At 40.4% G+C, this 27,009-nt stretch overlaps 1 protein-coding gene across 1 annotated transcript; it reads left to right on the forward strand.

Moving 5' to 3' along the window:
* Positions 1–26,913, forward strand: tagapb (T cell activation RhoGTPase activating protein b). Its single transcript, XM_034076083.2, has 14 exons — positions 1–104; positions 6,098–6,183; positions 14,758–14,931; positions 17,627–17,791; positions 20,237–20,278; positions 20,942–21,020; positions 21,128–21,181; positions 21,558–21,621; positions 21,851–22,002; positions 22,395–22,556; positions 23,421–23,530; positions 23,827–24,013; positions 24,236–24,317; positions 25,068–26,913. Exons 1-14 carry the CDS (start codon positions 27–29, stop codon positions 26,165–26,167), a joined length of 2,535 nt encoding a protein of 844 aa, XP_033931974.1. The 5' UTR covers positions 1–26; the 3' UTR covers positions 26,168–26,913.
* The last annotated feature ends 96 nt before the right edge of the window (positions 26,914–27,009 follow it).

Consider the following 27,009-nt stretch of genomic DNA (forward strand, 5'->3'; position numbering starts at 1 on the left):
CTGAAGTCTTGCTTGAATAAACCACCATGGATTCTCCAGATGATGGAGTTGTAGCAATGAGGAGAGGAAGCTATGATGATGCTGCAGCAGCTTCTCTACATCCTGTGAGTATGGATCCACCATCTAAAGGCAAAGGTGAAATAGTGAAATGCAGCGCCCCTTGAATATGACACAACCATCACTGTATTGTTGTTCATACGTTTCTGTACGTATGAGGGTTTAGAAAAGGTCAGTGCTGCACAAAGACAAGAAAAACTGGAGGTCTGAAATGGCTGATGGCAATTCAACTCCTAAATGGAGTTCCTTTTAAGTGATAGCGTCCTTTCAACCCAGGGCCAGAGATGGTCATTATGGCAGAGTTATGGTCTCTGAGTGCAGGTACAAAACATTACAATGAACATACACAGTACTCTCTATATTCTAAGACCAGAAAACCAATCCTTTGTTTATTTATTAAGGAAAAATATGTCAGTGAGTATTCTGCTTTTTTAAATTAAATGGCCAGTTATTACCAGGACATTACACCCGCAGTTCCTACTTCGAATCACTTAAATAGGCCCATACAAATAAGAGTCCCTCTTTACCTTAAACTGTATCTACCTTCTTTCCTTTTTTTTGCTGTGTTTCGGGATGTTTCTGAAGTCTTGGCACTAAAATGCAACACACTCAAAGCCAGATTGTAAGGACTGATCCAGCAGCAAGTTGCTCCTAAGCTTATGAGTATAACCTTTAAATGTGAATATATGTCAGTCGTTTGTTTACAGGTTGTTTCTGGTGTCTTGACGAAAATTGACGAGATATCTCCAAAGCAAAAAACACATTATGAGTACAGTGATTTCCAGAAGATGGCATAGGAAAGGGTCTATGTGTGCTGCTAACTGAACAGCACTTTCGTCTGGCCGTCCCTCCTTTACATCTCATTATCTCTTAGCTCTAGTTGGCCTTCAAACTGTAGTGAATGGAAATAATTATCCTGTCAAAGAAAAGTGTTCGCTTGGCCCTTGGTTTATCATAAAGAAGGTGGAGGATGGTACAGTTTGTCTACTGTGTTCAACGAGCATCACATTTAAGTACATGTGTGCACTCTGGACTGAATGGTCACTCTGGTCTTCTTTGTCCTGAGGAAGCATAGAAACATGTTGCAGAGGCCCGAGAGAGGTGCTTTGTCCTGTATTCCTGCTTTTGTTCATTTTGTTTTGCTCTTTTTCCTTTCTGTCTTTAGTTCGGCTTGACCTGAATTCTCAAGTTTCTCAAGCAATTAGAGCGGCCACAACAGGATAGCAAATATGTTACCTATGTTTAACAGCTGGGAAAATAAAAAGGTGAATTAAAGGTTAGGTTTGATAAATAAAAAGGTTCGGTTTTAGCAATTCAATCTGTATTGATCAGACTGAGATATCTCAACAATGATCAGATGGATTATCACAAATCTTTGTCAACACATTAATTTCCCCTCGTGATAAATTGCATTCACTTTTGCGTACCTCTTTCATGGAGCTTCATTATCAGGTAAAAACAAAATACAAAAAGCAATACTTTGTTGTCGTATTTATTTAATCTAACTATGTGATATTTAAATGTCAGTATTTCATTCATTAATATGATATACTGCAGTTTTTCATAATTATGATACAGTATCTCAACATTGTTCTTTTATATTTTATCAGATCTTTTAATAATATATTCACCTCTGTTTGACGAAATTAGTATACAGCCTTTTCACATATAACAATTAAGGAACAGCGGGAAAAAAGCACTATAACTCCTTACAGCCCCAACAACAACAAAAGATCCATTGAGTGTTATTACTACAGTTTAGTGAGGAGCAGTGACGGTGACAGCAAAAAGGCTTTGAAGTGTGCTTTTTTTTTTTACAGATGAGAGGATTTGATCTGTTCATGGAAGGGAGTGAAGCATGAGTTCAGACGGTTTGATGCGTACGTTAAGTGCTTTTGTGTGCTATGAGGGAAGCTGTAGAAAGAGCACTGCTTCTAGATGTCTTCTGTTCGATAAGAAGTCTTTCTGTTACTTCTTATGGAAACTTTAAAGCCTTGTTAGCTGTTTGTTTCCATTTCCTATTGATTGATATAACTGGACAACATTTTAAAAAAGATGTAGCAAAATGGTGATGTTTTTTGAGTAAGTGCTTTTACAAACTCAGATACACTCTTTCAAACCACACGACATTTCAAAAATACCTCTATTTGTAGTCTCACACGTCGTACGCTCAACTTGGCCTTAAACAGAGCTCTTACTGTATTCCTAAAGCCTTTTTTGATTAAAACCTTTCTCTAGGGCTTCATTTAAATCTCTGATCTTATCTGAAGTGTGGAGCCCTGGATGCTGTTGCTAGGTGACATGTGTGCAGCAGTCAATCACTTCTGCTTCTCGACATGCGATAACCGGCCTCTAGCCTACCAAGTGGGAATTTATAATCCCATGATGCTGGGACTCCATATGTGATTTTCATGGGTGAGTGGCTTCAGTGAGATTCAAAAATGTTCACTGTGATGGAGTCCTCTCAACAGAGTGACCATAAATAGCTGAGAGGTTGTGCTCAGGTTGAATCGGTTATTACTCGTGGAAAAAGGCATTGTCGCCAAACCTTCTTCCATTCTTCCGCGATAGATGTTTTTTAAACTCAATTGGGTTTGATGGAGGACCGTAGGGAATAGTTGTCAGATGGACCTTCTTATCTGTTTCCAGCGTTGACTTTGGTGGTCACTAGAGTCTGAATCCACGCTTGAATTTGATGCTTTATGTATTTTTCAAGCAGTATTTTTAATTGTGTATGTACCTACAATTATGGTCCCTTCTATTTTTAATTTCCTCATCTTTGCTGTTAAAACAATAACCCAACAGACTTTCTGTTGCTTCAGAAAGCCTGTTGTGTTGTTGTTGAGTTCCTATATGGCTGTTTCCAGACAAAAGAATACAAGGAAAGATCAAACACTGTGAGAAGCCCCTTAATTGACTGTAAACAACAGGTCAATACACTCTGGTCTACAGAAGACACCTGTTCCTATTCTGTTTCTTACAAATATGAACATTGGTATATTTTAACATTGACAGCAATCAAAGAAAATAGCTTTAACAGATTAATCATTTCAACCCACACCGTGATATTTTTCCTGAACGTAACCAATTATTTTATGTGAAAGGTAATCACGTTCTCATATTTTAAAAAGTGATTATCTGATTTAATACATTTTTCGAAGCTCTGTATTTGCCCAAAAAATCAATAAATACAAATGGTTTTTAGTTGCAGCCCAGTGTGCTATCATCGTATCGTTGCTCACTTGAACTGTCCCTTTGTGAAGCGGCTGGACTGATGTTTTCACGATGAATATTGAGCGTGCAGCCTGTTAGATAGATAGAAAGTACTTTATTGATCACAATTTGGGGAATGTTTGCGTTGCAGCAGCATAAAAAACAAGGCAATGTACATAAGAGAAAGTCTTATGTCTTTGAAACGTTTAAGATTGTAAAGTTTTATGATTCTGTCCTTCACTTTTACAAGATACTTTCTTTCATTCAGTAAAGATGAGATGTGCAGATCTGTGGGACAACATGGAGAGTATGTTTCACACGTAACCTTTGGAGACATCAATCAATCAATCAATCAATGTTTATTTATATAGCCCAATATCACAAATGTTACATTTGTCTCAGTGGACTTCACAGTTTGTACAGAATATCAGTATGACAATACGATACGCTCTATCCTTAGACCCTCACATCGTACAAGGAAACACTTCCAGAGAAAACCCACAGTTTAAAGGGAACATGGGAGAAACCTCAGGAAGAGCAACAGAGGAGGGATCCCTCTCCCAGGACGGACAGACGTGCAATAGATGCCGTGTGTAAATCGAAAAGATAATACATTTACAACATAGGTAGTCCAGATGTTTGGAAATGCATGTGTCTATAATAAGAAGATGAATCCACGAGGATGTCAGCAATCCTGTGGGAGCCATGAGTGAAGTAGTGAGAGTCAGGCAGGACCGCAGAGACTGGTTCAGCCACGACCCGAAGTCCAGGACTTAGATCCAGTGCTCAGGATAGAGGATCCAGGACACACGACCACAGCAACAGGATTAGCCTCGACTCAGGATCCCGGCGTATATATGGACACAAAAAAGAGATTTGGTGAAAACTGGGTTAATCGGAACATGAGAGTACACAGGTACAAACAGCCAGAAAGACGGAGTAAGGTGCCCCCCTCAACAGTCCAAGCCTATAGCAGCTAAACTAACGTGTCTACATATAGTGGGGCAAAAAAGTATTTAGTCAGCCACCAATTGTGCAAGTTCTCCCACTTAAAAAGATGAGAGAGGCCTGTAATTTTTATCCTAGGTACACTTCAACTATGAGAGACAGAATGGGGGGAAAGAATCCAGGAAATCACATTGTAGGATTTTTAATGAATTAATTGGTAAATTCCTTGGTAAAATAAGTATTTGGTCACCTACAAACAAACAAGATTTCTGGCTCTCACAGACCTGTAACTTCTTCTTTAAGAGCCTCCTCTGTCCTCCACTTGTTAACTGTATTAATGGCACTTGTTTGAACTCGTTATCAGTATAAAAGACACCTGTCCACAACCTCAAACAGTCACACTCCAAACTCCACTATGGCCAAGACCAAAGAGCTGTCAAAGGACACCAGAAACAGAATGGTAGACCTGCACCAGGCTGGGAAGACTGAATCTTCAATAGGTAAGCAGCTTGGTGTGAAGAAATCAACTGTGGGAGCAATTATTAGAAAATGGAAGACATACAAGACCACTGATAATCTCCCTCGATCTGGGGCTCCACGCAAGATCTCACCCCGTGGGGTCAAAATGATCACAAGAACGGTGAGCAAACATCCCAGAACCACACGGGGGGACCGAGTCCGAGAGCTGGGACCGAGAGCTGGGACCAAAGTAACAAAGGCTACCATCAGTAACACACGACGCCGCCAGGGACTCAAATCCTGCAGTGCCAGACGTGTCCCCCTGCTTAAGCCAGTACATGTCCAGGCCCGTCTGAAGTTTGCTAGAGAGCATTTAGATGATCCAGAAGAGAATTGGGAGAATGTCATATGGTCAGATGAAACCAAAATAGAACTTTTTGGTAAAAACTCAACTAGACGTGTTTGGAGGAGAAAGAATGCTGAGTTGCATCCAAAGAACACCATACCAACTGTGAAACATGGGGGTGGAAACATCATGCTTTGGGGCTGTTTTTCTGCAAAGGGACCAGGACGACTGATCCGTGTAAAGGAAAGAATGAATGGAGCCATGTATCGTGAGATTTTGAGTGACAACCTCCTTCCATCACCAAGGGCATTGAAGATGAAACGTGGCTGGGTCTTTCATCATGACAATGATCCCAAACACACCACCCGGGCAACGAAGGAGTGGCTTCGTAAGAAGCATTTCAAGGTCCTAGAGTGGCCTAGCCAGTCTCCAGATCTCAACCCCATAGAAAATCTTTAGAGGGAGTTGAAAGTCCGTGTTGCCCAGCGACAGCCCCAAAACATCACTGCTCTAGAGGAGATCTGCATGGAGGAATGGGCCAAAATACCAGCAACAGTGTGTGAAAACCTTGTGAAGACTTACAGAATACGTTTGACCTCTGTCATTGCCAACAAAGTATTGAGATGAACTTTTGTTATTGACCAAATACTTATTTTCCACCATAATTTGCAAATAAATTCTTTAAAAATCAGACAATGTGATTTTCTGGATTTTTTTTCTCATTCTGTCTCTCATAGTTGAAGTGTACCTAGGATGAAAATTACAGGCCTCTCTCTTCTTTTTAAGTGGGAGAACTTGCACAATTGGTGGCTGACTAAATACTTTTTTGCCCCACTGTACATGCACTCCCAGACATCTGGTGAGAAGAGGGTGGAAAGATAACGTGTGAAAAGCCTTGCAGCTTGTAATTTACAGCTATTTAGGGTGTAAAAATGCCACTATGGTACTTGTTGTAAGGAGTGCTAGTGTTTGGACATCACATTAATATGATATAAAATATCCTATAAATAGATAGAAACAGAGATACATAAAGAAGTATTGTTTCACCATAACAAGTCCTCTGTGTTCTAACAGCACCTCAAGCAATTGGCTCACAGGCGACGCTCGGCTCCATCTCTGGTCTTTGGGAAGGCGCTGGGGGTGCCATGGCCTTCTATCAGGTGTGTACATCATTATTTCCCATCTGCTGAACAATTACTGAACATACTGTGTATGCCTATTATTCAAAATGAACAATCCTCACAGCGAGCTTTGAGTCAAATCACAATCTTTAAAAGACGTGCTATGCAATTTTCACCTTTTAATTGTGAGGTGTTGACATAGATGGCAAATGCAAATCATCAAAAAGATAATAATCAAGCAGCTGTTCACAAGAATCAGTCATGAGGTATTTCGCTTAAATCAGCCGCAATTACGATTTAAATATGTTAAAAAAGTACTGAATTGTTTTGGTATGTCTTCATTAGATACTATATATTTGATCAGATAATTACTAATCTAAATGTAGAAACGTTTGTAGCTTAAATTCAGTTTTTTTTAAGCCTGGATGAATGTGGGTGCCTTAAAAATGTCAAGTAGTTTTATCTCTGCAGGCATATTAGAAATAATTATCCAAGACATTTGAAAATCCCACTTTACCTCAAGTGCTCTTAAATATAGCCCCAGGTTCACCCTGCGTTTCACTGCATTATATTTAGGAAATGCCCTTTATTTGACAGTGCATTTAAAAAAACAAGAAAGGGTTTATATAAATAAATGGGATTGCTCCTTTGCATACAGCATTTTTTTCATGCTTTTGCCTGGTCAAGTTAGATGCTGCGTATCACAGCACACTAAGATGTGTGACAAACTGTAAAGCATTAACCCATCACTGCACCCTGTATGCAAGGGCTGGTTTGCTTTCACTAACTGTATGGAGGCTCAGTCACTGGTACATTTTTATATACAAAGCCATGCTAGGGAAACTTCCATCTTATATCTGCTCCCTGATCTCACGGAGAATTGTAAGTGGCTACTGCCTGAGATCGCATGCTGTGGTTTTATTGAATGCGCCAACTGCTAGGACTGTCTTAGGGAAGACAGCTTTTAGATGCACAGCTCCTCTGTCTTGGAATAGTCTGCAAATTAAATGGAAACTGAACAATCTGGTGCCACTAAATGTTTTTAAAGCTCGGTTGGATGCTACTCAATCGGAAGCTATTGGTACCTGTTTATGTGGATAATTATGTAAATGATGCTGTATGATGTCCTTTTGTTGTTCTGTTTATGTTTTTATGTTTCATGTGGAACTAATTGAGCAGGTCTCCCTTGAAAAAGAGATCAATGATCTCAATGGGATTTATCTGTATAAATAAAGGTTTGAAATGAGATGAAATGAAATGCTGCAGCACATGGGAATTCAAACTCTATCACCTCTGTTGTTGTCACAGATGAGCACTTGATTCAACATGTATAAGGAAACTGATTTCCCCCTCGCATCACGCTGCCACCACGTGCTGAGCAGAAACACTCCTGATGTCAACTCCATATCACCCCAGGCCACAAACACAGATGTCCTTGCGGGGGATTTTCAGAGCAGGGTTTTGAAACGCCATTGCGCGATGAGCTCAAACTCTTTAAACCTCAGTCACAACCTCTCTGAGGACCAGGCTGACATTTATCTGTCTTCTACTTTAAATCGTTATCTCCAAACACCTCAATCTCAATCTTCATTTATTTATATAGCACATTTAAAAAAAAAAACAAGTGCTTCACAGGGAATAAATAAAATATAAAATAACACAATGGGAGTAAAATAATAAAACAATGATTAAAAGCACAACAACTAGAAACCTATAAAAACACATACAACTGTAAAAATGTTATTGTCAACTAGTGTTAAAAGCCAGTGCAAAGAGGTGCGTTTTTAGATTTAAAAAGTTCAATAGACTGAGCAGTCTGGATTTGTACGTTTAGTCCTCTAACATGAGACATATTTCAGACCCTGTCATTTGAGGGATATTTAGAAGTGAAAGTATCTGTTAAAAAAACAACATACTGTATATTATGATGTATGGTCTAAAACTGTTATTTTAGCTGTGGGATCCTAAGGTGAAGGAGACTTAAAATCATGACCTTGAAAATAATCCTAATTTAAAGTGTTTCTTTCGTGTTTGAAAGAAACTTATATCGCCTCTCCTCACCCTTTATTTGGTTTGATCGTCTGCCGTCCTAACCTCATGACACACGTAAAGTCTGTTATGTCTGTGATCAGATTCTTTTCCGCGTTGGCTCTCACCTCCTCTTCAATATCTGTTTTTTTTAACTCTTTAACCTTTTAGAGCTGTTAGTGCAATATTCACACAAAGACCACCAGAGCATCCAGTGGGCGAGGATGGCAAATTAAAGAAATGTCAGACACACACTTCCTACTCTTAAATCTTACGTATGGCGCCCAAACACACACTCTGGGCATTTCCTTGAGGCGGGGGGACTTGGTGGGTGGCAGTTTCACTAAAGGGGGACTGCCACTGATGTAGATGGTATCTCATCGTCAAAAAATAGATGCTAAAGATAATTCGCTATATGAGCTTTATTAGAAAATTAAAGCATATCATTTAACCAAACAACACAGATACTACAAACATATACGGCTACTACAACCGATATTAAAAATAATTGGAAGCAGTGCCATTTTAATTACATTCTTTATCTACACAGAACACCAACAACCCAAAGTGTAATGTAACCGTTTCACACACAGTTATACGGGCATATCATGTAGTATCATCATTCCACAACAACATACTATCTTTTAATGAAATATTCATATCAATGATGAAGTGTAGCAAAAACACCTCTTGAAGACTGATTGTTTTCAACATGGTCTAAATGAATCTTATACATTATAGTAATCTCACTGTAAGGCGTATAATATAATGCCATTTTTAAGGAAATTTTGTGTGTTATTAAATGCACCATTCTCCTTCACAACACGTCACACACATTTGCCATTTTAAACACTTGGTTAATCTCGTTAAAGCTGTTTTTAAACGCCTTCTCATTGGATTAGGCTCACGCAGCAGTAATTCATGTTATTATAACCCCTTTTTTAAAGTTGATTTTTGTTGTTTACACACACTGATAACCACCAGTTTGAGTTTATAGTTCTCCCACTGTTTCTATATGCCAGTATTTTATGTGTCATCTTCAGTGGGCGGGCCAGAAGGGTAACAGGGAAAGTACCCCTGCTGAAACTATTTGAATATCTGCCCTGAACTCAGTAAGTGGGAAGAACGCTGACCAAAATTGGTTTCATATTCATGTAGGACAAACAATACTTACTTCTTGAGTATGTATTGCCATGTGTTGATTTGATGCACATTCTTCTACTCTGAGTGTCTTCTCCTTTCAGCTAAACACGCATGACCCAGTCAGAGAAGTAATACCAGTGTGTTCTAGGAACATATAAGATTACATGATATTGATCTGTGAGGGGAAGTGATACCCCTACGTATGGATTTGACATTTTCCTTCAAATAAAACATAACACAAGGCTCTCAATGGTTACGGGGAAGGATCACTAGCTATCGATTAGTACGTGAACATATCTATTTTTAAAACAAATGAAAAAACGGGGTTTATTTTCAGACAACTAAACTCAACAGCAGTCTTCAGTCAGTGTCTGATCCAATAGCCTTTTAAAATCAGAAATGTATTATCTTGAGATCAACCCCTTGAGATTGTCCTAATTTTTGTCAAAGCGGCCACTAACACAAACTCAATGGAAACCCTGAATAGCTAGATAAAAAGTGGCCCAAAAAGCTTCATGGACCAAGTTATGATTAATCTATAAATAAAGGAACAGTGATACATCTGTTTAACATGTGGGGGAAATACTTTTTGACTCTTAAACGCAGGAGTTTAGGATTAGCCTAAAAGGGGTGTGTCCTTTTCAGATAATTTTACAATTTATTTAAATGTTAATATGTTTAAGAAGCTACAAATGAGAAAAACAAATCTTTCACAAGACTAGAAAATGTCTAGTTGTGTTCTGCACAATTTAATTCTATCTTGTTCCATTATAATCAATCATGAACCTGGATGGTCCAGATTGAATTAGCAAAAGGTTGGAAAGCATTGATCGGAATAAGGTCATAGGTCAAAACAAGGACAAAACTAATGGATTGATGATTAATAGGAGAGAATGAAAGAAAAACAATGTTCTGCTATAAGCAGGGTTGGGAGGGTTACTTTGTAAATGTAATCAGTTACTGATTACTGATTACATGGCTCTGAAAGTAATCCGAATACAGTTACAGTTACGTGTCTTTAAAAAGTAACGTAATCAGATTACTTTTAGATTACTTTTGGATTACTTTCTTTTTCCATCTAAAATGGGTATGTTTTGGTGAACAGGAGACACAAAAAGCAAAAGGAAACTGAACGTGTTTTTACTGTTTTAATGGCTTATCAAGAGCACAACTGAAACATCACATCTGAAATGATTTAACAACATAATACACTTGTTGGGGATGCAGCTTGGGATGTGAGGAGTGAGTGAGGGACACGGCTTAGAAAGGGCGTGTCGCCTTCTGTCCTGCCAGTGTTGGCAGGACATGAATTAAAATGTCGAACTCGGACTTCATTTTAAGGACATTTCGGCCAGGGGTGTAGACAGGGGCGGACTGGCCATCGGGACGTTCGGGACGAATCCCGATGGGCCGGTATTGAAGTGGGCCGGTCGGACGATGTGGGCCGGCCGGTAACCGGCAGGGCTCGACATTAAATGGCCCGTTGGCCCTGAAGCACTATTAAGACACCCCAGGCCAGCATAACGTACTTTCCACTTGCCCGCGCTCGGGCCACTAAAAATATTGCCTTAAAAAAATTGTCCTGTGGTATTGGTATTTTGACTAGCAATTTAGTTAAATTGTTTCGTTTATCAACGCTACAACATAGCGTTCCGTGAGTCGGTTGTCGTTGTTGGGTGAAAAGCAAACTGCTGTTTGCTGCGGAGCGCAGCGCGAGCAGGCTCCTGTGAGCGTGCTCCTTCACTAAAGACTATCGCACCACCTAACCATTCGCCAAAATGTTTTGAATACCAGCGGTAACCGGCCAAGCGCCGGGCAAAAAACAATCTTCAAATAAAAGAAAGTCACCGGAGGAGTTAAAGGAGAGTGACAGGGAGCATGAGAAGAAGAGGGAGAGAAAGTTTCAGCTTGATCGATGGAGTTGGCTTCTAGTGGTGCGGTCACGCGTCCTAAAACCCTTTTATAATCTATCGATTAGATTTATGATTCGGAAATTATAAAAGTAGGGTAGACGTGGAGATTATCCGGCTGAACAAAACGTGCATTTATCAAATAGGTTTGTTTTCCACAGACCTTATTTCCAGCTATTTTCCAAAACCCTGTGGAGAAATCCCATTGCTTTTTGTCGAGGGAACACGCAGCTACTTCCTGGTTTTAGGACGCGTCACCTCTCAATATGATGCCAATATAAACAAGGTCTTCTGTCGGCTCTGTACATCAATGCCGACCTATGCTGACAAGTAAGTGAAGAGTAGACAATATAAAGGTATTGGCGAAATGTTCCACCAGTTTAGGATAATGAAGGTTCTAATCAAATCAATTACATAGCCATTACATGTCTAACTCCTAATGACAGGAAGGCAGAAAGCGCATTATACAAATAATAATACTCTTAAAAATAGCAGACATTTTTTAACAATGACCACAATATCATTATTTTAATAAACCAAATATGAACAGAGGGCCAGTGGCATTTTACCCTTAATGTCTACCTCTGCGGTAAGTCACTAGCACCCCCCCCCCCCCCCCCCCCGACAATTTACTAGCGGTATTTACTTGCGGTCGAGAGTCCCGGGCTGATTTGTAGTCCCAGTCCGCCCCTGGGTGTAGAGCTATATTTGTTTAAGCACCTGATCGGCAAAACAGGAGAGGAGAGTGTGTGCACCAGTCTGCCTTGATCTATGAATTCCTGTCTGTGACTCTCACGGTATCTGCTGCCCACAGCTGTTTTATAGAAGGAAAACCTGCTTCACTTCATGACATCTCTGCAGCGCCAGGAGGCAGCGGGAGGGTTAACTCAGCCTCTGAGAAGACGAGCTCGCACCGCCTTTCGCACCGCCTTCACTGTGTTTACCTTCAGAAATAATCATTAGTAAGGCTAAAGAGCGACCGCAGGCTGATGTGTTTTAACCACACACACCTCTATATACACACACGCGATTTAAACGCAGACTTTTGTTCCTCCATGTTTCGTTGTTATTGTTTCAGAGCGAGCAGACCCGCGATTTTTTTTCAAACGCTTTTTTGGCCCATCTGCGGTGGTAATAGGTTTTGTGCGCTGTGATGATTCCGCTGTACCTTTAGTAATGAATATTAAATGTTGTGAGGAAATCTTTCCACCAATAATTCCAATAAGTAATCCAAAATGTATTCACTTCAGGTTTACGAAAGTAACTGTAATCAGATTACTCGTTTTTCAAATGTAACGCGAGCTGAATACAGTTACTTGATTTTTGTATTCTGATTACGTAACGCCGTTACATGTATTCCGTTACAACCCAACCCTGGCTATAAGTAATACAATTTGTGTACAGATTCACTTCACTCAAATTACATTATTATAGCAATAAAATGCTAGACAAATATCAAGTGAGTAGAAGAGAAAGAGGATCTGTTTCAGGGCCTTTGGGAGTGTTTTGTTATAAGGTATCGTATGCGGTAGAAAAGATGATTGTTAAATTGATAGAATGACCGCTACACCAGGTTGTTTATATTAAGAATGTATCCATCCAGTCCTAGCTGCCTCCATGCTGAGTATCTCATAGCTTTATTGTGAATAAATGTAAGGTGGCACGCTTTGTTTATTTGCTCAGGACGATGTCTTCCTGCCTCTCGCTGGAGAAAACGATTCATATTCTGAATGGAAAAAGGGGTTATATGTTGGAGCCTTTCATTCCATTAAAGCATTACAAGCCGCTGAGGCAAAAGGGAATGTCTGAGTTATGAAAGAAAAGTACATTTCTTTCCTCTTTTGTAAAATACATTTAAGAACAAAGTGTCGATACTGTCCAGTTTATAGAAGCTAGAAGGCAGTTTGATGAATACCAATTCAGTTCTTATTCTGTTTTCATAAGGCTTTCAGATTAAACTTATGCAATGTGTTAAATATGTATGAAACGTTGCAAAGACATTTCAGGATATAGTTCATATTCATTTTTACATGGAAGAAACTGCTGGTGTTGTTAACATGTAAGCACATACGTCATATACACCTATCATTTATGGTTTTCAGTCGCCTCATTGTGTTTACAATCCTTAGACAAGCAAAAGATACATTTCATCATAGATTTCTCACCCTGGTGCAAATAGGCATGGTCAATATTAAGCTAAAGCCAAAAGATGGTTGTTAATGATAGCTAAGCTTACCAGAAAGCAGGGATTTAGAGTGAAGAGGAGTGAATACCGAAGGGCAGTCAGCATGTCGAAGTCTCCTTAGGAAAGACACTTGACCCCCAATTGCTCCTGTAGGCATGTCCATGGTAATGAAGTGTTACGTACTGAAATATACCTCAACATCACCACAGTGTTGCACTCAGGTGCTCTTCATGGCAGTCTTGAAAAGAGAGAGGGACTCAGTTGGTTAAAAATCAATGGATAAAAGAAAGGCTTGATGTCGCAAAATCCTACACACTTAAATGGCACGGTATACTTGTGACTCTTACAAACTCAGATCCAGTGCCTGGATACGGTTCCAGGTTCCTGCCGTGCGGACTGACACCGGAAAAATTTGTCTTTTTTATTATGGTCCTTGGTCTTGGAATGACCTTCAATCACGCCTCAAAATGATGGCACTTGTCCCAATAGCCTGTTTTTAAATTGAAGTGGTCTGAGGTCCTTACCATCAGCTGCTCTTGCAGTAATAAGTAGTGTACCTTTCTTACTTTCCCAAATGTGTGTTCTCTGTATTTTATATGTCCGTGTTATGTGTAAGAATGTGTAACGTTGCTGCCTTCTTGGTCAGCATTGTATGAGATTTTATCTCAATGCTTTTATCTGGTTAAATAAAAAATACTTGCATTACAAACTAATTATTTTCTCCAACGGTTGTGTTTTTTTTAAGGGTTAATTATTTCAACCTTCTTCCTCGCAGTCCACCATTAGACAATCTGAAAAGTTGTAGTGTTATTGGGACAGTGGAGAATTTAAAGTAAGCTCACATACTCAAGAATATTTGCTTATCGAGTATATATCTGGTTAATTCAAATTCGACATAGTATTAGGTCAAAAAACACTAATTGTACATAATATTTCAAATGGTTTCATGGCTCCTGTTACATATTGACACGAGTGCAATCGACCTTAACATCTAACTCTAGACACGAAAGCAGTGTTCCTTAAAATCTCTTAATTTACACTGTTTAAAACGTTGGTTCTTAAAATCCCTCTACTGTCAACAAAGCAGTGTTGCAATATGTGTTAAGGTACTGGTTTTGTATCATTGCTTTCCTTTAAACGCCATTTAACTGTTACACCAAAATGTCAACGTTGTTTAAACGATCAACTCCAAAGTGCGTCTGACACAGGATCACGGCTCAGAGAGGTTGAAAATATTGCAAACCCATTAAAACAGCATGCATGACATCCAATAACATAATTGCTTACATTACCCTGGACTGGCTGTTGGTCGTCTCTTCCGCTCAATAAATGTGCTTTTCCTCTCAGGGAGGAGGCTTCTTGCTGTGTTGTCTCGGTGGAGCAGAGTCCATTTGTGCTCGGCCTCAGCAGTGAGAACGGAGAGCTGCTAATGGACGAGTGTGTTCAGGTCATCGAGGGCTCCAAGACCCACGAGAGACACCTGTTCCTCTTCAGTGATGTCATTGTCTTCGCCAAACTCAAGTAAGAAACGGAGATATTAACATACATTGTGGTCATCAGTTAAAACTTGAAGAAATCTAAAAATCTCCACATGGAAACCTCTGAAGCAACTGGCAGACAATAAAAAGGAGAAGAGAAATACAGCTGAGGTGATGTTTGAAATGTGTTTTGCTTACAAAACGTCACACAGTTGTACAGTTGGAATGGGAGAGTGAAAGAGGAAGTAAAACCAAAACGTGTATTTTTAGGCCGCACACTCGGACTGTTGGGGAATCTCCAAGCAAACAAAAAGCGTTTTCGTTTAGTCACTCTGACTTTATGTAAATAACAGAAGAAAACACGGTGATTCCCTCTGTGCGCTTTCGACATTGAAACAAACAAAACAGGGCGTACTTTAAGTTCTAAATGCTGCTTTATTAGTGTCACAAGTTACAATATTTAACATCTTAAATAAGCCTTAGAAATAAGCCATATTACAACACATACCTAAATTCAATTTTAATCACTTCTTCGTTATTATTATTTTGACATTTACAATGAAAACACTGGATGAAAATAGCATTATCTTCCATATCTCTACCCAACATACTAAAACAGAACACTTATTAGTAAGAGGCTTTAGATGGCTGCTAATCTTAGTCAGATCTGAGATGTTTCTCAAAGCCAGTGGAAGTTTTATCTTGAGTGGGAGGACAGTTGCTCTCATCTGTGTACCACAACCTGCCCACTGTTCCAGTAGCACAGTTAGTACTACAGTATGATGAGAAAACAGAGTCTGCAGTGTATACACTATATACCTCATGCATTCTCTAAATAATCCTATGGCAGTTCATTGAAAGTACGTCCACATGTTTTCACATCAAGATCTCTTGAAAGAATAATGTATGTTCAGGCTCTGGAGGGAGCTTTTTACAGCCATTTTTTATATATATTTTCCCAAGGACGAATGATCAACCAGGCTTCCAGAGGCCACAAAAAACCACTTGATATTAATTTTAAGTAAACTATACAAGAAATCAAAGTCTATACTGAAGATGGTGACATCTATAGGGAAAGTTTATCTCTGTTAAACAAAAAAGAAAGTAAAGAAAACTGTCTTGCTTCTCATTTTAGGGCATCTCTTTAGACATGTTCTATAACGTGTAAATGTAAATACTCAAATTGTTTCCCAGTTCAGGAACTACTAGATAACAGTGGTGTTGATCCTCAAACTCATCCTTTAACTCTGCAGTACAGATCATTGTAGAGCAGGTTGGTAGGTGTATTCTTTAACCAGCCCTACTCTGTAGCTTGGATAATTACATCCTTAGTATGGCCCTGTAGCCTACTTACAAAAAACAACTAAAATACAATGTTCAGCCTGAAATATAGTCATACTTATTGGTTTCATTTTCAATTATGCTGATGGTAATTCTTAATCAATTCATTAACCACCACAATTGATTCGGCAGTGTTCCAGGACTCGAGTGTTGGGAAATGTAACAAAGCTGCTTAGTACATAAACAACGCACAGTGGTTCACAGTCTGGGCCCTCAACTCATAACTCGTGTTTTCATCTGTCCATTTTTGTTCCTCGCAGCCTTTCCATATTTCCTCAGTGGCACGGGACATGTCTCTCTCTAGTTCTATACTGTAAAGCCTCTGAGTGTTTCACCTCACCTCCTTTGTCTGCAACCCTCTCTGACTATTCTGCTGCAGTCTCAGTGTGTTGCAGTGTGTGGAGACCTGCTCTCCCTGAGGTTTCTCCCATGTTCCCCTTAAACTGTGGGTTTTCTCTGGAAGTGTTTCCTTGTACGATGTGAGGGTCTAAGGACAGAGGGTCTAAGGACAGAGGGTCTAAGGACAGAGGGTGTCGTTTTTCTCATACTGATATTCTGAACAATCTGTGCTGTTGTATTTGCTGTAAAGTGTCTCTACTGTAGGCTATTTTTATTTTATGTACAGCACTTTGGCTCGACCAAAAATCGTTTATAAAAGTGCTCTATAAATACAACTTGATTTGATTTGCTGTTGCTGTGATGAATAAGTGCCCTCTGACCTTTTGTGAAAGCTGTTTTTGATCCACTTCAGGCATTCATGCCTCTTCATGCTCACATCACAGTACAAAAAACGAGTGCAGCCATATATAACGTTCCTTCCTGAATGCAGGCCAACCATTATATTAGCAAAGAGCGTACGGTAAAGCTCAGGGTATTCAACGTCATGCTTCCCCCTTTTCAAAAGATACTAAGGATCTTTCATTTAGAAATGTGACAAGCATGCTAGCTTGTAGAGACCTTGTTGCACTAAAGAAAACGTCTCCCAAGAGCAACACAAGAGCAATTATAATTAATTGATACAATCCATATGTGAAGCAAGTTCCTCGCATTTCTTTGTATGTACAGAAATCCATTTTCCATTAGGATTTAAGACGGCATTGTACAGTCATGCTCCTTGTACATGGAACTATTTTAAGGTTTGAAGGCTTTCACATTACAAATGTCACCTTGTTATTTTTATACCTCCAACTTTTGTTAATAGTTGTTGTCATGTTGAAGAAACCTAATCTCTTTTAATCACTCGGTGTAAACCAACCTATAGAAGGACAATTCATAACTGAGACAGATTAATGGAACTCGACCCTGATCCAATCTGGAAACTGAAAGGCTGTGAGAATTGGAAACAAACATAAATAATTAGATGGCGATCGCCTTTTTTTCTGCTTCTACTTGAACAGGTCGGCTGCCAGCTACTGTCTGAAGCACAGAGTGGGTCTGGAGGACGTCTGGATTTACGGGTTCGAAGATGAACTGGAGGAAGAGGAGGGACAAATGGGGGATATTGATCTCAGAGTGACCGTCGTCCTCGCCTGGCACCTCACGTTTTGTGTGGTGTGTTTTTGGTGAGCAGCAGAACACTTCCGTGCCTGAATACACACATGCAAGCATGAATGTACACATGTGTGTCTGTGAGCATCTTCACTTTATTGTCATGCTTCCTCTTACACTCTAATCCTGCTTTTAACTGGATCCTTGACCCTAAAATATGAATTAACCTCTGATGCGGAGGAGGATTTACTTAACAGCTCTGTGACATTTTAAAATTGGGCTTGTAATTAGGGCTGCAAATAGAATCACAATTTTCTTTGTTGAAGAATTTATGAGTTTAATCATTTTCTTCCCTACAAAACGCAGCAAGACTTAAACGTGAGGAAATGACATGTTTTCAGTTTTCAGTTTTGGTCTGAGTGCTTCTGCTTTGGCTCGGGTGGGGGATCTGAGTGCTTCTACTGTTGTTGTAAGAGTGACTGCTCTGTACTGTAACATACAAGCATGTGATCACACTTGTGATCAGATGTCACTTCCTCACTCTATATGTTTTGCTTTATTGGGGGGGTTTGGGGGGGTACGAAAAGTGGCCTGTGTTCGTCGTCCATTACATACGCCTGTCCATACCATAACCCCACCACCACCATGGGCCACTCGATTCACAACATTACCCTAACCCTAACCCTAACCTTAACCCTAACGGCCCGCCCACACAGCGGCGTGCGTTGACGCTTGCCGGCGGACGTGTCTGAAACTCGACCAACAACCAATCACATGAATCTCCCGCCCCTGACACACAAGCAGCGGTTTGATTGGCTAGAGCTTGTACTGGCATATGATTCGATTGGCTGACGCTTCTGCCGAGGCGTCAAAAGTTGAACATTGCTCATCTTTTGCAGCGAGCCACGCCAGCTACGCTCCGCGTCGCTTCCCACGATGCATTTTGGCTAAAAGTGACGTCACCCCATTCAAAGTGAATGGTGAAGCTTTCAACGCACGCCGCTGTGTGGACGGGCCGTAACCCTACCCCTACCCCTCACACCAGATACTGCCTGGTTTTCGGACCCCCCCAATAAAGCAAAACTGCACGTTTCAGAGTGGCCTTTTATTGTGGCCAGCCTAAGGCACACCTGTGCAATAATCATGCTGTCTAATCAGCATCTTGATATGCCACACCGGTGAGGTGGGATGGATTATCTCGGCAAAGGAGAAGTGCTCACTATCACAGATTTTTTCAGATTTTTGAACAATATTTGAGATAAATGGTTATTTTGTGTATATAGAAAATGTTTTAGATCTTTGAGTTCATCTCATGAAAAATGGGAGCAAAAACAAAAGTGTTGCGTTTATATTTTTGTTCAGTGTAAATGGATCAGGACAAAAAGAGAGAGAATCTTTTTTCCTGAAACGATCAGAATCTTTTAACACAGAGGGGACACATGTTGATGTAGAAAACATGTGAACAAGTGGATTTTGCACAATAGGTGACCTTTAAGCTAACTGGCTGCTGCTCGTAGCTTTAGGTCAGATATTGCCATCAAATCATCAAACTCTTTATTTTCTTTCCAAAAGGGCCTTTAGGTCAACTGTTTTCCAAATGTGTTAGAAAAGCACACAAGCACAGCCCTTCTGTTACTTATTTCCCTTTTTTTCAAAGTTATTAGAAATCTGTCATGTAATAGTCACTTGTAGGAAATTGCTTATTATTTGTGGCCTTCATGAAAACAGGGAAGTAACAAAGAGAAAGTCACAGCAGAAAGAATCACAAGACAAGAGGTTACACAATCGGCAGGGGATCAACACCCCATGACTTTATCTAGAAATACTGGCTTTTACAATAACGATGAAGGGCAGGAGAAAGGCTCTCCGTCTGCTGTCTCGACCGTGTAATCAACTGAAATGATTTGTTATATACAACTCATCAAAGTCACCTAATAGCACAAGTGGAGAGTCATTTCTCTAATTCACTGACTCCCACATTTCTCACAAAGCAGAAAATGCTTTTGTTTTTGACTCAATGCGTTTTCCTAGAAGTTGATGATTCCCCAGGTGGGATTTAAAATGTTGCCAGTTATACTCAGTCTGTGATGGCTTGTGTCTGGTGATGATTCAGTGTGTGAAAGTTTCCTTCTCACTCACACGGGGTGGCCATAGACGAGAATCATTGTGCACACTTGTTGACATTAGATACTGCGATATGGCTGGCATTAGTGCTGCCACGCTGAAAGAACTCTTATCACATGGTGAAGCTCTTCAGTTGCAGGCACACGTTTCTGTTTCGTCACCATGTTTCCACCAGTGGACGCCGAGCCGCAGCAAACTATGCAAGGAGGAAGTGGAAGACGCTTGTTGGGGATCGCCGTGACGCTGCTTCCTGTTCCCATGACTGTGTTACAGTTTCCAGAGTTGTTAAAAGAGACCGTGGGTGCGCACGTTGTCTCAGTCGTCCCACTGCATCAGGTCTGTTTGATTCTCTCTGTGGATTAGTAACTCAAACCATGCTGTTATCTCGCCCACAGTTCGCCTGAGGTGAAAGAACGCTGGTTAGATACTCTTCACAGGTAAGAAACAACTTTATTTTCCTTTCATAAATGGAAATGTTATCATAATATCTTTACATTATCATAATAGCGAGATTAATAGTACTCGAGCTGCATTGTTAAACCATTTTGATCAATGTTGACCACACAGTATTGCTTCAGGGAGTACTCAATCATCAGCGAGAGTCAATTAATATCACTAAAAGTCTGTTTAAATCGTATTTAGAAACAGTTCTTTCAAATATACATTTTTGTGAACATGATGTCACTAACAGCAGTATGGCATGTAAGGATAATTAAGAACAGTGTTCATTCCGTCACTAATAATAAATAAATATGACTAAATAAGTACATTCATTGTGATATTGATCTGTTGTAAAGTTGATGGGCAAGGCAAGTTTATTTATATAGCACCTTTCAACACAAGGCCATTCAAAGTGCTTTACAAAAAATGAAAGACATTAAGGAAATGGCATTTAAAAACAGTCATTAAAAATAAAAGATAATAAAATAAACATTCAAAGAAAAAATACATGATAGACAAAAGTGTGAAATACCAGACTTTTTGTGCGGTTGTGTTTGATCTAAAAGGCAGAGCCAACAGCGTGTGAATACTCAGGCAGAGTTTGCAAAAGAGTTGAAGGACAAATAATGAATGTATAATATGTTTATTCCTCACTCCAGGAAAATTAAAGACGCAAAGGCTGGTTGTGCTTCTTCCCCTCCAGACGTCCTCATGAAGGTTTTGAGTGGCAGCATCACGGTTAGTCTCTCACTGTGCCTGCTGTCCAATAGGAACCACAACATATTTATACTCAGAAAGAGCTTTTACTAAATAATATCCATCCCCATCTCTCATGTTTCTTTCAGACTAAAACTCTAACAGGAGGTGGCATGGAACAATTCATCGACTTTCCACTTGACGTAAGTAAAAACCTCATTTCACTGGCTTCTTGATATAAAAGGTATTCAAGCGAAAAAGCTGTTTGTGAAAAACACCTGCACCTTCCCCTCATGCTGAAAGGAGGACATATGTGCAAGATGCCTCTGAACGTGTATTTACTGTAGCTGCAAAAACACAGTTACACCACAATTCAAAAAAGGTTTTATATTTGAAGATGATAATAATGCTGCATCTGATTGACTTATTTCAACTCATTCACATGTCAGTAGTCATGAATGGTGAGTGTGTGTGTGGTGCGTTAAAAAAACACACCCCCCGTCCCTTCCGTCCTCTTGCCTTGCTCATTGTTCCTGTTTCACACTTCACCACATGACTTTTTCTTTATTTTGTTGCCAGGGCGATGCAAAGATCTCCGCAGTGTCAAAGCAGTTGGTTAACCATGAGGACAAGACTCCCATTGGTGAGTTTGAAAACGGCAGTTTTGAATGAGGGTGGGGCTGGTTAATTGTGAAGCGGTTTGACCACAGAGACAGAAAAGGGGAAATCTACTGATAGGAGTGAAGGAGTGACATTTTTTTTTAACACATTGGCACTATGGCCTATAATATTGCAGATCTTGTGTTGTTGTACTCATTTTAAATCAGGAGGAAGTATACAATATTTAATAAAGACGTTTGTGCTCCCCTCAGAAACCAAGTGGAAGCTGGCGCGGCGGCTCAGACTCGGCTCCAGTTTCATCAACAAAGCGAGACGATCAGAAACCGAGAGAAAGAATCAGCTCTTTGGACGGCCCCTCTGCAAAATATGCCCTGATGAATGCTCACTTCCTAAACCAGTCGCAGTAAGTTAACCTCAAATGTCAGATCTCATCACTTCCTCTTGCCAGTCAAGTTTCCTATCAGGCGGAAGAAAAAGAGCTTGATGGCTTAGTCCCAAAACTATTTCTCATGTCACTGCTTTTCCTATTATTGTAAGGAATGACCACTGAATGCTCACTATAAGCAACTGCAGTCAACACAGTGAAAGTGTCATTAGCTTTACACCTCAATTTGCCTACATGGTGTGGCCAACATGTGTGTGAATGTGTGGCACTTTGTATAGCACACTCTTCCTCGATAAATGTGTGTGTGCTGACCAAGCGAGTGCTTGTTCTGCACGTTAATTAGTGTCATCACAAAATGCCATGCTTTGTTACCTTGTGTTCACCTCTTTCTGTCCCCTTCCTTTCACCAGGAGCTGCTGGTGTGGCTGAGGAAGAGAGGGCCGTCCACAGAGGGAGTGTTTCGGAAAACGTGCAACAACAAGAAGATGGTGGACATCAGGGAGCAGCTCAACAGCGGCATGGAGGTGGACATGGAGAGCCAGCCGGTCGTCCTGCTCGTCGGGCTTCTCAAAGTACGTTCCCGCCCTCATCCCATTTTATATTATACCACTAGGAGTGTCTACGGGTATTGACAATAACCGTCATATTCAATATTAATATCATGGTAGTAATATTGTGTAAGTAATGTAGCGCCTCTTAAATGATTTCCCTTTTGTTTTTATGGCAGATGTTCGTTGCATTTTTACTATTAGCTAGTGTCATTTTTTGTTTTTGTTGTTGTACGGTTTTGTACAGTCATGGTTAAATACTCTCTCTAATAATTTGCCGAAACTAAATGCAAAACATATATTTTCTATAGATATCATCATAAAATCATTATTGTGAGTTATTTGGCCTTCAAGTTGAAATGATGACTTCGCTACCACTATACAATTCACTGTGAATCTTACTCCTATATATTTATATACCTATTACCAATAAAGGCCTGGATACACATTTAGCATTCATCTAACTACTATTTCACCTGTTGCTTCTGTATGTGACCATTACCACCATGACCACAATTACTCAAATATATCAATGATACTATTACTACTACCACAGTGGGGGGAGAAGTACTCGGATACAAATGAAAATACCAAAGGCTTTATACAACCAAAGGCATAGTGGAGTAAAATGTTGATTAAAAGCATAGATGGAAATATTCAGGTAACATGACTCAAAATGTCACATAGTGTAAGTACAGCACTTGGTTATTCTCCACCAGTACTACTACTCCTACGATATTTATCATCATTTCAGTCAGAACAATATGCGATACCTTTTATGCTTTTGTTCCTACTCACACAATCCTACAGATTGAATTTTAGAAGCATCAGATATTTTGTATTGGTGATCACCGTGTCTTACCACCGTCCCTCTCTTGATGCTTGCAGAGTTTTCTGAAGGAGCTTCCTGGCAGCCTGCTAGTGTCTGCTCTGTATGACAAGTGGATGGCGGCTCTGGACATTGAAGACAGCCAGCAGAAAGCTCTGGAAACAAAAAAGTAAGAGATGAATGTTCATGAGTCGAGACAGACACTGTCCTTTAACTGCAGATGCACCCCTCAGTGTGTAATTATACATTACATTTATACATGAGGGTTTTTTGAGTGGAATTTTGCAGAACATTCCCAATGTCCACCATATATAGACTGACACAAACCACTTCTTCTTTTTAAGTCTGTCTAGATTTAAAAAAGGAAGAAACTTTTTTTTTTTTTTTTAAAAGAGCGCCAAGCTAATGTTGTCTTCGTGTTCTCTTTGTTCCTCTTCCTTCCCCCTTTCTGCTACCCGCCCACAGGGTGGTAGATGAGATCCCGGGGTCCAACAAACTCCTCCTGCAGTATCTGCTCTGCGTCCTCCATCACATCCTGGAGAACGCTGACTCCAACAAGATGGACGCCCACAACCTGGCGGTGTGTATCGGCCCGACGCTGCTGCAGCTGGACGGCCCCCCGCTGGAAGAGCAGAAGGAAAAAACCGAAAAAGTAAAGAGAACTGTTATGACTGTACTTTCTCCTTTTGGTGCTTTGAAGCTTCGTGGTTTCTTGGTGCAGAAAACCTCAAAAGGTTTCATAAGATAAGATGACTCTTGCACAGAGTTTTGGAAGCTGTTTGTTTAGTTCCGCTTATCTTACCTAAACAAACTGTTTGTTTTTGTCTGATTTCTGGTAACTTTGCTAATTGTTGCTTATTCTTATTTGTTGCAGGTCACAAAGCTAACCAAGTACCTGATTGAGCATTGTGAGATCGTTGGGGAGAATATCCCAAATCTGCTGGACACTGATGAAGGTACATTACACCTCAATCAATGCTTTGTTTATTACTCTTAGGGACTGTACCTTTCTGTTATTTTGAAAAGAAAACAAGTTTAGTTATGCCCTCACCCCTAATTCTCAATTTAACTCAGATTTGAACATTCATATATTTAGGAAATAATAATTTGTACATGCTGCACTTGGAGGGAAATTACAAAAACTCGGCGATAACAAATGGTGCATTGCACTTTGATTTAAATTGAATAAAGTAGCTGTGGCTATTGACAGAAGATGTGCACTCTTTAAACATTCAAGGTTCATCAAAGCTTAGATATTGCTCCACGACAGTAGCAACAGAAAAAAAGAGAATATATATATTATTGTTATATTTTTTTGTTTCTGACATGTTCAATAAATTGACTAAACTAAAACACAAACATAATTTACTGAGGTAAGATTGTTGCCCTCTATGATGCAGGACACACACAAAAGGCTGAACTATTCACCATTCAATCTCTCTTTTGAATGAATCATGCAAGAAATTGATTAAGAAAATATATAAATGTTGGAATTTAGAATATTTAGTAATTGTTCTGGCTCTCAAAAATGTTTTACCAACCTCGCTTTTTAAATAGCTAAAAAAATAACCCTCCATATCTTTACTGACCCCACCTTCACCCTAAACATTTTCGTACAGTCCATAACTCAAGTGAAATTGAATTGCATACACACTTAGTAACACATATTGAGATCCTAACCATGTCCTCCTGCTCTTGCTCTGCAGACTCGCTGTGCTCCCAGCACCACGACTCAGCGTACGACAGCACTGACCTGGATGGAGATGCAGAGAGCGGGTCGTCCTCCTCCAGGGAGGGTCGTCCCATCTCCACCACCTCCTCCTGGCCCGCTGAGGCCGAGTTCAACTCAAAACCACCATTCAGCCGCCGCTGCTCCGAGCCCATCATCCTGCTCTCAGCCGACCTGCAGAGCCACTGCAGCCACTCCAGGAGCCACGACGACTGCTCGCTGGAGACGACGCACTTTGAGGAGCAGCCACTCAGAAAGCAGATCTCAGACGACTCCTTCCTGCTCAGAGAACGAGGTGGAGCAAAACAGGTGTTGTCCTTTCCAAAACTGAGCAGCAGCTCCAACATGGATCACCTGCCCTACATGGCAGCGAACTGCTCCTGCTCCTCTCTGGAGAGCGCCGCCTCTAATCAGTCAGAAGGCTCTGTTTTCACCAGCTCTCCCGTGGGGTCGCCAGTCTGCACCCGGAGGGAAAACAAAACCATTGAGCAGGACATTCCAAGGCCGATTCCAGATGAGAAAAAACGTTCAAAGTCCATGAGAGTTGCCAGTAAAGTCCTCATGAGGAACAGGAGCGTAGGAGCCTTCAGCAGGAGCAGCTTGAAGAAGGACTCTCAGAAGGAAAACTCCTTCCCCTGTGAAACTCTGCAGGAGGACTCTCAGAGTGAAGCAGATCCACCGGCTGAGCCCAAACCTCGCCCTTTGTCCGCCTTTGAAGTGTTCAAGCAGGTGGACAGCAAGATCCCCTGCAGACCCCCGTCGTACGTGCAGGCGGTGCAGAACGCCGGTCCTCCTCCACGGTACGGATCGATGACTGTACACGACGCCATCGAGCAGGGGAGAAGGTCCCGGCCTTCCTCTGTAAATTATGACTTCCCAGGCACCAGCTCAGTCTGTCAGTACAGAGACTCTTTCCCTCAGGAGGCGCGGGACAACGCCAACGTGCAGCAGCGGCAGCCTTTCCGTCAGAGAGCGATGTCGGAGTCCGTGTCCGCAGGTCGCCGAGAGGCCGTGTCCCGGAGATGCAGCCAGCCTGTGTTTGAGGAATTTTGTTACGCCAAGGAGTCTTATGTTTGAATGATTTTACACAGATTGGAATTTTAGATATATACAAACATTTATCAGTGGGCATAGCCGAAGATCTGGTTTTCAAACTTCACTACAGCAACCGTGCAAACTTATTTTATTTTTAACTCATTCAGAGAAAAGCATTTGTGATCTTTGCTGATTTAGAGAACATAATATTGTGAGTACTTTGCTTCATAGCAGCTCCCTACTCCCCTTTTCACTGTTCTTGGGTTGTTGAGACAGAGGACATGTGACTTAAGGCTCTGCCCACTGAGCAGCTCTGTGTTAGAGAATTGCTTGTATATGTCCAGATATTCCAATCTTTCTTTTATCACTGTTTCACTTTAAATGAATGTCATATGTGCCGCCTCTGTGGTTGCACTTTCTCAGTAGTACCATTAAGAGTACACACTTAAAAGAGATGTATTATACGTATGACAGGTAGTCTATCACGATGAAGCTATGAAAACACAGTTGACCGTGGATCAAATATGCTATGAGTTTTCATGTTCTATGTTGTAGTTGTGATGTGTACAGTATTGCTAATGATATTTTGGCTTTTTGTAAATCCTCTTCTAATGCATTGTATTTTTCTTCCACTACACTAAAGCACTTTTTCTTGTGATAGACTATGCTTTGTATGCTAAATTGTAAATAAAATAAGATAGATGTAATCTTTGTCAAGCGGTTTTCCAGATGCTTTGAGCTCTAATGGAAGAAGATAACGCAATAAAAGAAAATAACAAAAGAAAAAATGTCCTTCTCTGTTTCTGTGAGACTTTATAAAAGGTTCATGCTAGAAATAGAGGCCCAGCAGCCTTTTATGATACAATGGACCACAGAGACACATT

This window comes from Pseudochaenichthys georgianus, chromosome 24, assembly GCF_902827115.2.
Source record: "Pseudochaenichthys georgianus chromosome 24, fPseGeo1.2, whole genome shotgun sequence".
Classification (NCBI taxonomy): domain Eukaryota; kingdom Metazoa; phylum Chordata; class Actinopteri; order Perciformes; family Channichthyidae; genus Pseudochaenichthys; species Pseudochaenichthys georgianus.

What these genes read in the sequence shown, in the direction of transcription:
- tagapb (XM_034076083.2), top strand. Translation starts at nt 27, where the DNA reads ATGGATTCTCCAGATGATGGAGTTGTAGCAATGAGGAGAGGAAGCTAT. An exon ending in AAAGCTCTGGAAACAAAAAA is followed by an intron (nt 23,531 to 23,826) that starts GTAAGAGATGAA and finishes ACCCGCCCACAG; the next exon opens with GGTGGTAGATGAGATCCCGG. An exon ending in TCTGCTGGACACTGATGAAG is followed by an intron (nt 24,318 to 25,067) that starts GTACATTACACC and finishes CTTGCTCTGCAG; the next exon opens with ACTCGCTGTGCTCCCAGCAC.